At 37.9% G+C, this 13,448-nt stretch overlaps 1 protein-coding gene across 2 annotated transcripts in view; it reads left to right on the forward strand.

The window, feature by feature from the left end:
* DCDC1 (doublecortin domain containing 1) overlaps positions 1 to 13,448 on the forward strand; it is a 661,015-nt gene that overhangs the window by 436,019 nt on the left and 211,548 nt on the right. For both annotated transcript variants that reach the window (XM_071218130.1, XM_058305602.2), the window contains 2 exons: positions 4,532 to 4,666; positions 5,038 to 5,195. In XM_071218130.1, the coding sequence (XP_071074231.1) occupies positions 4,532 to 4,666; positions 5,038 to 5,195 (293 nt within the window). The remainder of the gene's footprint in view (positions 1 to 4,531; positions 4,667 to 5,037; positions 5,196 to 13,448) is intronic.

A 13,448-nucleotide genomic window follows, 5' to 3' on the forward strand; every position in this document is an offset into this window, starting at 1 on the left:
TCAGTTTGGTAACATTTATCAAAATCCTTAAAAATACACATTCCTTTCGATCCAGAAATTCCACATATAGTAAATTAACCCTAGGAATTAATCAATGGTATGTACCATAATATATCTTCAAAGATTTTCAGTATGGCATTGTTTATAATAGTAAAATTGAAAATAGGTTTCATAATCAATAGTGAGATTGTATAAAAATATTATGGTATATCTATTATGGATGCTATATGTTGGTCTTACAAATAATGTAGAAGAATTTATGATGACAGAAGAAAATGTTAATGCCATTAATTGAGAAAATTGGATAAGAAAACCATTTTAATTGATATTTTCTCAAAGAAAAAGATAAACAAAACTGAAAGTTTATATGCCAAATGGATTATGGGAATATGGGTAATTATTTTCTTTGAGTTTTTCTCTATTCCCTAAGTTTTCTACAATAAGCATTTGAAATCAGGAAAAAAAGAGAGGCACTCTTCAAAAATATGCTTGGTCATTATATACAGCAAGAGGAGATAGTCTCCAAAGTTTGAAACATTCCAGGGAAGATTCTTCTGACCTTCCTGCTGTACTTCCCTTGAGGACAAAAACAGTCTTATGGGGCCCAAAATTAGAACAAAGTATTAATATGTGGCCTTTCAAATATACATGTAGGGGACCTCTTAGGGGTGATGAAGACGATTCCCAAACCCCATAGGAGAAAAAAGCCTCATAAATGCATGAGAGTCTTTTCAGCAACCAGACAGTTGGCATTATCTTCTAAGGGGGAATTTAATAAGAGTGAAATTCTGAGCATGATCTCTTTAAGTCTCCCTCAAGGAAATGGAACTTACTCAAATCACAAAGCCAGTAAACAGCATAGCTGGAAATTGAAACCAGGAAAGACATATAGGATGTTAATCAGTATGTACTGAGGTACTACTTAACATTTTTTGAAGTGGGAATGATATGATCAAATATGTATTTTATGAAAATGTATCTGCTGGTGTTGTACAAATAGACTAGAACAAAAAGAATGAAAATGAACCTCTAAAGGCAAATGGACTGGGAAAAAATGAGAGGTTAAGAAGTTAGAGATAGGGAAGCAGACTTGGCCCAGCAGTTAGGGCGTCCGTCTACCACATGGGAGGTCTGTGGTTCAAACCCTGGGCCTCCTTGACCTGTGTGGAGCTGGCCCATGTGCAGTGCTGATGCGCGCAAGGTGTGCCCTGCCACGCAGGGGTGTCCCCGCGTAGGGGAACCCAATGCGCAAGGAGTGCATCCTGTAAGGAGAGCCGCCCAGCACCAAAGAAAGTGCAGCCTGCCCAGGAATGGCACCGCACACACGGAGAAATGACATAACAAGATGACACAACAAAAAGAAACAGATTCCTGTGCCACTGATGACAGAAGTGGACAAAGAAGACGCAGCAAATAGACACAGAGAACAGACAACCAGGGTGGGGGGGGGGGGAGAGAAATAAATAAATAAATAAATCTTTAAAAAATAAAAGAGGTCAGAGATGAATTTAGGGCAATGAGTAGGTGCACTAGGAGGGAAGAAAAGTTGGAAGATTAGGACCACCACCACCACTGTCACCAAAAGCGAAATTTAGAATTCCTAATTTTTGAAGGAAGAGTTATTTTATTGGTGGTCTGATGATCAAACACATGGGTGCCTGAATGGAAAACAGTATCGCTTGGTCTTGGAATAGAGAAAATTGAAGAACTTTGATATCAGTTCTAGAATAGCCATGTCCTGAGAGCCTGGGAAAGAGGTAAAAAGAAGTATGCATGGTTTAGAATAATTGCAAAGGGAGAATGCTGGGACAATTTTTAACTGTCTCCATCAGCTCTTGTCACTTTGTGTTATTTGTGTATGCCTGCCTCCTTTGCTAGACTGTCAATTCTGGAAGCAAAGCCCAGGACATTTGTTTTAAATTTTTGTCTTTGCTTCTGTGATGACTAGCAGAATCTTCAGCCACATTATGGCCCTACCTTTGGAGTTACTTCCTCCTCCATATCATTGAAAATATTTTGAAGTATCCCATGTTCCATGTTTTGAGCTGGAGCCTGATAAGTAAGTACACAGAGGAGCAGAGCAGCTGAGCCTGGAGAGAATTGAGCCCTGGGGAGGGAGACAGAGCTGGTCACCCAATAGTCTACAGGAGGGCTTATGGAGAGAGGCAAAGCCTAGAGAACCTTATAGTCTGCAGCTGACCTTGTGGAGAAAACAGAGTTGCTGAGCCCAGAGAGAAATGAGCCCTGGGAAAAGAGGAACCCAGAAGCCTGAACCCTCGCAGACATCAGCAGCCATCTTGCTCCAACATGTGGAAATAGACTTTGGTGAGGGAAGTAATTTATACTTCATAACCTGGTAACTGTAAGCTCCTACCCCAAATAAATACCCTTTATAAAAACCAACAGATTTCTGGTATTTTGCATCAGCACCCCTTTGACTGACTAATACACCATGGTTTTAATTTATATCTTTTACTTTCCTTCTTGAGTTTTCTTGGTATCCCCTCCCCCCTTTTTTCCTCAACTGGCTCAAAAGCCATACTTTGTGTTTCTGTTTTGTTTTTTTTTTAATTGAATCTCTTAAATATTTTAAAAATAGCTTTAAGAAATATAATTCACATACCATACAATTCACCCCTTTAGTCTACAATTCAATTTCCTTTTAGGTAATTATTCAAAGGGTTGTTCATTCATCACCATGATTTAATTTTAGAACATTTTTGTCCTCCCTAAAAGAAATCCCACTCATTAGCTGTCATTCCCCATCCCCCCTATTTCAACGTATAGCCTCACCGACCCCCCTCCCCCATCATTTCTCCATCCCTAAGCAATCACTAATCTACTTTTTGTCTCTATAGATTTGCCTATTCTGGCTATATAAATGGGATCATGCAATATGTGGTCTGTGTCTGTTTCCTTATCTGTAAAATGAGCACAGTAATAGCACCTATTTCAAAGGGTTGTTACCAGCATTAAGAAGTAAATACAGGCGATGGACTTGGCCTAGTGGTTAGGGCATCCGTCTACCACATAGGAGGTTGGCGGTTCAAACTCCAGGCCTCCTTGACCCGTGTGCAGCTGGCCCATGTGCAGTGCTGATGGGTGCACGGAGTACCCTGCCACGCAGGGGTGTCCCCATGTAAGGGAGTTCCACGCGCAAGGAGTGTGCTCCATAAGGAGAGCTGCCCAGGGCGAAAGAAAGTGCAGCCTGCCCAGGAATGGTGCCACACACACGGAGAGCTGACACAACAAGATGACGCAACAAAAAGAAACACAGATTTCTGTGCCGCTGACAACAGAAGCGGACAAAGAAGATGCAGCAAATGGACACAGAGAACAGACAACCGGGGTGGGGGGGAAAGGGGAGATAAATAAATAAATAAATAAATAAATAAATAAATAAATAAATAAAAAAGAAGTAAATACATGGTCATGTGAGAAATGACCTTGATACAACAGTAGTCTCCCAGTACATTACTGGGTGAGCAAGTCTGGAGGTCTGGCGGTACACAGACCAAATTAAAATGCTCAAATAAATCATTTATTTAATTTAAAACACAAAGCAAAAGGTATACAGAAAGAGATGGGCTAGGTTAATACACTCAGGATTAAAGTACAGGTGGGTTAAAGGACCACATGACTTGAATTTTGCTCCACGATATTTACATCTCTTCCTCTGTTCTGCATCAGCCTTCCCTGCTGCTGATGTAAGGACCAGAATTTGAGGAAAAGGGCCCAACAGACATACTGTGCCTGGAGCAATGACAATTTTTTTCCGTGAGTGAGCTGGAGGGCAAGTACACTTGACCAACAGCTGTACTCCCCAGTTAGCCTGATGAGCAGTTAGAGATATTATCTAACTGAGGATACACAGATCCAGAATGAATGTCAGTGGGTGACCAATTCAAGATATGATTACTGTGGGCCTCCTGTGCTTCATTTATGTTTAGCATATTGTACGTATGTGTTGCCTTGTTATTTAGTGGATCATGAATATTAAAAGTTTATTTTGTCTTTCCACCCCTTTCTATCTATGTTCATAGACAAATGCTCTACTTAATTTCTATCTGATGTGTCTCATAGGTCCATAGCTTGCTTATCTATGTTTAATACATGTATTTAGTTTCATCCATCCCATTTGTCTTCTATAGCTGAATTGAATAATCCCAAACAATGCAGCAACTGCATATTATATAACATGCTAGAATAGTATCTGGTATGTATAAATAACTCAATAAGTGTTAACAATTGTTATTAACGTATAAGATGGTTTCAACATTTTGATCTATACCTATCCGTCTAAGGGTAAGGATTAGCAATATAGTTACACTTGATCAGAGGAAGCAACTGCTTGGGAATTATAATATTAAAGTAATTTGTCTTGATTTTGATTTGAAATTAATAGTAAAACACAAAGTTTATCAGCCCCATCTCTTTGCTATGAATTGAATTATCTTCCCCTTATTCAGTTTAATAGATTTTTGGCTGTTGCTTTCAAGGCTAGTGATACCTTTTTTCCCCTTTCCTACAGACGTATCCTCAGTTTGTTCTGACATATCTAGAAGAGCTAAATTCGCAAGTGGATGTGACCCAGACAGAGTATCACATTCACCATGGCACCTGGACCCAAGCTCATCAGGAACTCAGCAGCAACTTAGCAGAAGAGGTCAGTGTATTGTGTCAGAGGCAAGACAGAAATAGATCTTTAAAATGTATTTTGAAAAAAGAAAAAAATGTTTCAAGTTGTTTTCAGGAGGCAAGCATGAACTCACCTCTTAATGTAATCGATTGTTTAAAATTATACATATAAAAATGTATGCACACATATATTTATATAAACATAATTTTATTGTAAGGATGGGGATATACTAGCTTTCCCTCAGGACTGCGTTCTTTTATTCAGGCTACATACAAATGTTCTGTCTAAAGAAGATTGAGGAAACCCTGAAAAGTGAAATGTTATCTTTCTGGCATACAGAGTTTAGATATTTCCACTCAATGAAATTAGCTAGATTATTTCTATATTTCACTTATTAGGTTCTGCAAAATAATGCCAGCAACTCTGGTCTGAAGCAGCTGCCAGAATCTTCAGATACTCATTTAATGCCAGAAGTTTCTCTGGGGGAGACGGGGCAGCTGACAGTGGCACTTGTGAGGAAACTGGAAGAGAAACATCCTAAGGCTTCTTCTCAGAGGTAGGCCACCGACAGAACTGAGCTTTATTGTTCAATGACATTCGATGTTTTCCTTCAGTTTCATGTAAGATTGATTTCCTGAACATTATTGAAATATCACAAAAGCCCTTTGGCTTTTAATGAACATAGTTTTCAGGTCACAATTGATTAAAAGAAGTGGCATTTATGTGTATTTCTTTAAGATTGATGTATGTTATCCTTTGCTGGTGTACTTTGGAAGGGTTGCCATGTTGCGATCTCACTAAAATACTCTCAGATAATGTAACCAGGTCAAAGCCGTTCTGAGCATATATCTAATTGTGAAAATACCAAAAGTCTTTAAGAAGGCCATACCTATGGACTGTCCTTTTTATGTTCCATGAGGAGAACACTGTATCTAGACCTGAGGATAAGTGACAATAGATGGTCTTAAGTAGTAATAATTCAGCAAATTGGCACCATTTTCATTACTAAAAGGGAAAATGGCAACTCTCTCTGATCATTTTTATTTAATTGGAAACTAAATTTATTTTTGTAATTATTTTGTTGGGGTTTGGCATTGCAAATTGCAAAGAGATTTAATACACTAATATAAAATTACCTATAATTGTTGGAATTAACTGTTGACTGAAATACTCGTAAAGGAATGATATAATTCTTACTGTACTCACTAAATTTTAAGAGAACCCCCAAATTTAAATATTCTGTAGATAGAATGCCACTTGCATGAAAAGCAAAACAACAACAACAACAACAACAAAACTATGCAACTTTTTACTTCAATTAAAAGCAATCTCATATTCTTAAATTATGTTTTCCTACCAGGATTTTGGCAGGAGGGGAACATTTTTTCCTGATAGCAATAGTGGCTCTTCAGTTTATTGCCTCTTAACTTACTAAAATGCCTCAAATCCTTTGTTGTTGTTGTTGAGTAAGACAGGGCAAAGACAAGCAAAGGAATGGATTTAGCACTTTACTGTCTTATAGTATGAGGGTGTCCTGAACCGTTATGAAAACTTAGGTTTCAGGTCTTTTTTCCCTGCCACTTGCATTTTTTTTTTTTTAAGATTTACTTTTTATTTATTTCTCTCCCCTTTCCCCTTGCCCCCCCCCCCCCCAGTTGTCTGCTCTCTGTGTCCATTCACTTTTTGTTCTTCTGTGACTGCTGCTATCCTTATTAGTGGCACCGGGAATCTGTGTTCCCTTTTGTTGTGTCATCTTGTTGTGTCAGCTCTCTGTGTGTGCGGAACCATTCCTGGGCAGGCTGCACTTTCTTTCGCGCTGGGCGGCTCTCCTTATGGGGCGCACTCCTTGCGCGTGGGGCTCCCCTACGCGGGGGACACCCCTGTGTTGCAGGGCACTCCTTGCGCGCATCAGCACTGTGCATGGGCCAGCTCCACACAGGGAGGTCTGCGGTTTGAGGTCAAGGAGGCCCGGGGTTTGAACTGTGGACCTCCCATGTGGTAGGCAGATGCCCTATCCATTGGGCCAAGTCCGCTTCCCCCTGCCACTTGCTTTTCGATCCATCAAGGTTCTAGACTCTCTGATTCTCCACAAGGCCACAGTGACACAGCTGGGCCACTCTCTGTGATGTGCTCTTGCCTGTTCCCATCTTCCTAGAGAGTAAATCCCTTGGTAGTTGTCCTTGGATATCAAGGAACCCGGTCACTTAGGAGCTCACGATAATGCTCTGTGAGGTAGGTCCCTGTTGGCTCACTCATCTTTCTACACAGAATTTTACTTGAGAGAATTTGGGCAGGTGTAGGGGGGTCATTACTCTGGACTCTAGTCATTATCCCAGGTTCTCCTCAGGAAAGGGCACAGGTTTCTTCTGCTCTCAGAGTCCTCAAACCTAGGTGGGGTTCCTGTGCTGCCCACACCTGCGCCTGGCCTTGGGGGCCTGACCTCCGTGATCACTTACCTAATTTTGCTCCCCTATGACTCCTCCCTTCCTTAGCCTGGAAACATTTTCACTAAAAGTTGAAGGTGGGTAGTTTAGGGATTTAGTTTCTGCATTCTGTTGTATCTTCCTGAGGCAATTCATACTGACTGTGGAAGAAAGGAATTTAGTATTAGGATATATGTAAGGCAAAACAGAAAACAAAACAGTTAATAGTTAATATCTCACAATTCCTAACTGAGTTGTTAGAAATACCCAAGATGTCCTCAAAATTCTAAAAATGCCATAAGCACACAATAACTGGTACTTTTGAAAATACTCATCAAACAGAGGTAGAAAAGACTTTACTTAGAGAAGTTGTAAGTTTACAGAAAAAATCTTCCATAAAATACAGAATTCCCATATACCAACCTAGTAACACCTTGCATTAGTATGGTACATTTGTTGCAATTCAAGAAAGAACATTTTTATAATTGTACTATTATACATAGCATCATACTCCCTCATTTACAACAGAGTTCACTGTGTTGTACAGTCCTATGGTATTTTTTCAAAAAATTTTTCTAGTGCTATATATACAACCTAAAATTTCCCCTTTAACCACATTCACATATGTAATTTAATGCTGTTAATAACTTTCACAATGCTGTGCTACCAACACTACCATTCATTACTAAAACTTTATTATCAACCCAAATAGAAACTCTGTACAATTTAATGGGGTTTGTATTTAAATGTGTGTTTTTTCAGTCAGTAGGGATTGATTGGTAAATATGTTTGGGAATTTGTTTCATAAGAAATTGCCTTTGGGTTTTTCTTAATGAGCATTTCTCAGGGTTTTTTTCTTGGGCTTCAACAGTTATGAGTAAAGAATAAATTTATACTTAGAGAAGTTTTTATACTTTTCTCCCATTTTGGAAGGGATCGTGGAGCAAAAGTAGAACATGCTATTATATTTAGAATATTGATTACTTTGAACCCTAGGTTATCTTACTACATTTACACACCTTACATATATGAGAATCAGTAGGTTATATTATTTCAGCTTCAGGAGAGGGTTTTGTTTTTTCTTGCTTTTACCAATGAAATTCTACAAAGTAAAGAAAAAGATTACTGCAAAAAATAAAGGAAAATGTAAAACAATATGAGTAGTAGAAGTCGGAAAAAGAAACATTTAGAACATCAAGAAATACATTGATGAACAAATAATCTGAAGAATATACAATTTTAAAAAACCAAAGATTCTTTTGGTGAATTTATATACTTCTGCAGAAGTAGCCAGGAAAGTGAGAACACAAATGGCCAAATTTGGGTACTCTACACAGAGAGATTGATTGTCAGTGGCAGGTACTATGCAGTAATTAAAGTTAACATTAGACTATTAATAATAACAGCTAACTTTTACTGACTTTGCTAAATGCTCTATGTGCATCATTTCCCGATAGCATATGAGATTTGTACTAGTAATTTAATATTTTCTAGTTTGCTTTAGTCACACTTTAACAAACTGTTTTTGCCCCCTCTGTCAGTGAGGTGTAGAAATGTGGTTTTCTCCTTGTTTGGATAAAGTAAGTTGATTGTATGTTTAATTCTAAGTTTGATCCAAGTAAAATAAATGCCATATTTTGGTCTCTTTAAGTGTCTGGAATGTGTTTGTTTATCCAATGGAGCCCTTTACTCTTATTTAAATTGAATAGGGGGTGGGGGAAAGATTGGGACAGCCGACAAAGCACACTGACCCAGCTTGTCACCCAGTGACCTGTGAGAAGGAAATAATGAACCGTGAGTAGCTGTCTTAACTGTTTCTGACAGTTTGCCTTTGGGCACATCTGTGTTAGTTGCATTGCAAAGGCCTTTGTTCTTTTCCCTCTAGTGACTTGCAGAGCACCACAGAGGGGTTTGCTAGCTACTGTACTCCTAGCCGGCCCCTCCCTTCCCAGGGAAGCAAGCAGCTGCCATCCATTGCACTGACATTTCTCCTAATGACTCAACTTGGCATGGACTTCACTCTTTCAAAAGAGGACGCAGATTTAAAAGTTCTTTGACATTTTTCAATTAAAATGTACTTTAATGTCTCATAAATTTTGATACTAATAAAGTAAGTGATAAAATAGACAGCATTACCTAATTTTATATATATTTATATTAGATATATAGATATAGATATTAGATATATGTAAAGATAAACAGCTAGCCAGATGGGCAGATAACTTGAAGGAAATATATCAAAATATTAGCAGTTTTGTTCTTGAGTTTTAAAGAAATTGTTTACTTTTCAAATTTTGTTAGTTAAATATTATGTATTCAATAGGACAAAGCCAATGCATATTATGAAGTGTATTTTTTAATGTAGAAGCTTGATACATGCTGCACTAGTAAGAATATTTGGGTTAAAATAGGTAAGGCTATGCTATATTTTGGTACATATTTCCCACTGATACTTTTAAAAACTTCTATCTAATACTCTATAAAATACTTATAAGAATATTTGATATTTAAACTTTGAAATATTTAAATATTTATATTTCAAAGGTAGTGTATAGTGCATTACATAAACTTATAATATTAAGTGATATAATTTGCTGTTCGCTGAAATATCACTACTATTTCAATCATAATGAAAGCAGAACATTTTGAATAATATATATCATACCCTCAAATCAAAACTAAAGCTCCATTTATAAAATATAATTATTGAATCAATTTTAAAGCCTTATTTACATTTTTACAATTGCTAAAAAGATCAGTCCTTCTGCTGTAATTAAGTGTGGGTACAATTGGCATGGAATAAGCACTGAGCATTTGGTACTCTCTTTTAATTATATTTACCATTCCAAGAGAATATAAATTCAAATTATATGGCATTGGTCAATTTTTATAAGGCTTATTTTCCCCCTGACAAAATAGAAGAAATGAAGCTTGAAAGAAGTTACATGCTTTTTTGTGTGTTTAAGGGTTTTCTCTCTTACTAACAGGTTTGAGATGCACAAGCTAAAGGAACTATTAGTCTCGTGCTTTTCAAAGAAAGATAAATTAATTGTAATGAGATTCTTTAACCAGACAAATGATGATCCTGTCTATAAAATTATAAATTGTCAAAAACCCACATATTAATATTGAAAGAGTTGTATTCTGATTTTCGTGAGTATTCAATATTATATGATTTATCACTCTATTAAATTATTTGTGTAGTTTTGGAATCAGTTGATGGTAGTCTGTAGCCATCTTATTTGAACTTTCTCCCCATTTTGTTCAGCAAATATCAACACAAATTTTTGTAGAAAGTGAATATATAGGTCAGTTTTGATAACAGTCAGTCAGACAGTCTTTTTAGGGAAAATGGACTGGTGTTTAAATTGCCACAGCTAAAATTCTTACTTACAGACTCTTACCAATAAAAATAAGTGTTAATATAAATATTGCTTTCAATATTCACTAAATTCAATTATACACTTTGCTAATAAAATCCTATATTAGCTTACATTTGTTTTCCTATCTATTGAAATTGCTCAGCTTTAAGCATTCTCCATAAGCCCCTTTATACTATTATTTTGTCAGAACAAGAACATAGTGTTATGTTTAAGAACATGAAATTATTACGTGTTACAGAAATGTGAAGATTTGGAATTGTTTTGTGACTAGAAAAGTTCAGCTCTCCTGATATTGACTGATATTGTCCATTGGGTTCTAGTATATTTTTAAAATTAATTTCCATGTGTTGGGGAAGTGGCTGTGACTCAAGCAATTGAGCTCCTGTTTGCCGTATGGAGGACCTAGGTTTGATCCCTGGGATCTCCTGGTTAAAAAAAGATAAAAAGGTGTTTCCAGACCTATGGGGAAAGGTGCAATCCTCGTGTGGCGAATTGAAGCACCAAAAAAGATGATGATGCAACCAGATAGAAAAAAAAATTTTTCCATATGTTTTTTGTGATTTAAAATTAAATGAACAGATCACCTATTTGCACTTGTTCTTTTTGAAACAAATTCAAAACCAAGCATTCCAAAAGATTAGGATTTTGTCCATAAATGTGCATTAGTATAGAAATGATCAGACTTTCAAGTAAGCATTTTATTATTACTTTTTTTTTCTCATTTGCTCCCATGAGGTACGCAAACCTTCAACTATTTTGCTAATTTTCATTTTTAAAAAATGTTCCGTGAGGCAGGTGTAGGTCAGTGTTTGAGTGCCTGCTCACGTGGTATTCAATCCCTGGTACCTCCTTAAAAAAGTACTATTTATATTTCTGTTCTACATACTACTTTTCCTATATGGATGGGGCCCTCTGCTCCTACCTTCGTCAAGCTTGTAGCCCCCAAACTAGAGGGTCTAGTATTATAGGAGAAAAAATAGCAGATAATGAGAATCTGTTTGGGTAATATGGATGAAAAAGGAGGAGACAGGGAAGTGGACTTGGCCCAGTGGTTAGGGCGTCTGTCTACCACATGGGAGGTCCGTGGTTCAAACCCCTGGCCTCCTTGACCTGTGTGGCGCTGGCCCATGCGCATGCTCATGTGTGCAAGGAGTGCTGTGCCACGCAGAGGTGTCCCTGCATAGGGGATCCCACGCGTGAGGAGTATGTCCTGTAAGGAGAGCCGCCCAGCTCGAAAGAAAGTGCAGCCCGCCCAGGAATGGCACCGCACACACGGAGAGCTGACACAACAAGATGACAACAAAAAGAAACACAGATTCCCATGCCACTGACAACAACAGAAGCGGACAAACAAAAAGACACAGCAAATAGACACAGAGAACAGACAACCGGGGCGGGGGGCAGGGGGCGGGAAGGGGAGAGAAATAAATAAATAAATAAATAAATCTTTAAAAAAAAAAGGAGGAGACAAGTGTTGGAGATATTAAGTTACAGTATATGCAATTGGATAACAGAGTGCAAGCTGCCAAAATGATCTTTGGTTAGTTTCCTAACTGGGCTTTCTTCTACCCTTGTCTGTTTATAATCCTTTCTCCATTTAGTACCAGAGTGGTCCTTTTATGTTCATAAGTGAGATCAAGGGAATGCTCTGCTCCAAATCCTACAATGCCTTTGAAGTGAAACCAGTGTGTTGACCATATGCTACATGGCCCTAATTTAGCAAACTCACCTATGTCTCTGACTACCATTTTCCCCTCCCTTTCTCTGTTCCACCATCATAGCTACCTGTTTTCATACATGCCATATGTCCTCTAATTATAGCACTCTCTTTTCCTGCTTTATTTTCCTTCAAGGTACTTATTGCAACATCGTGTATATCTATATCTATACACACTCACACATATATATGTGTGTATGTACATATATAGATAAATAGATATATACACATATGTGTATGTTTATACAAATATATATATGACAAGGCATATATTAATACTGTCTGACACACACACACATACACACACATATAATTTCAGAATGTAAGCACCATTACAGCAGGAAATTTGTTTGATTCACATTTGTACCTCTGTGACCAAAACATATCTGGTTCATAGCAGACACTCAATACAATGCTATTGAATGAATGAATAAGCAAATGAATAAAATAGTGTAATTAATGAAAATAGGACAATGGAAAGGACAAATAGTCTGGGCATCCGTACAAATATTTCAAGACCCTCAGTGCCTGCTGGACAGCTATAGCTCTATGATCTACTCGTGTGTTAACTCAAAATAGAACCTGACTATTGTGGAACTGATTTTGGTATCTCCTGTTTCTTTCATCCTTTATTCATGCACAAATATTTACTGAGGGAGTGGATGTAGCTCAAGTAGTTGAATATCTGCTTCCCATGTTATTAAACTTATCTATTCCTGTGGGTGTGGTACCCTTTGATTGCATTAGATTCACTTTTGATCACTTGATTGGATTGCTTTGATTGGATTACATCAGTGAGGTGTAACTCAGGCTGTGTCTCCACCCTCTTGCTGGGTCTGATATAAATCGAGACAGAAAGAGAGAAACACAGGAAAAGGGAGCCACCACATTGATCCTGGCACAAGAGAGAGAGAAAGGACTGCAGGGAAACAGAGAAGCCTGAGGTCTGAGAGAGGGTCTAGAATCTGAAAACAGCAGAACATAGAGGCATGGAAAGAGGCCTCCAAGGGGCTGTGCCCTTGGAGTAGCTCAAGGCTCAGGAGATGAACCCTGTCATATGCCTGATTACCATGTGGCAGACCAGGATCAACAGTAGCTGACTTTGGCGAGAAAACATCTCTGATGGTTTCTTTTATTTTACCCCTGATGTTACCTTGATTTGCTCATTTCATGGCCTTGGAACTGTAAGCTTTCACCCCAAATAATTTCACTTTATAAAAAGTCAACCCATTTCTGGTACTTTGCATCAGCAGCACTGTGGCAAACTAAGATGATGCCCTTTATCA

The sequence above is a fragment of the Dasypus novemcinctus genome, chromosome 10 (genome assembly GCF_030445035.2).
Source record: "Dasypus novemcinctus isolate mDasNov1 chromosome 10, mDasNov1.1.hap2, whole genome shotgun sequence".
NCBI lineage: Eukaryota > Metazoa > Chordata > Mammalia > Cingulata > Dasypodidae > Dasypus > Dasypus novemcinctus.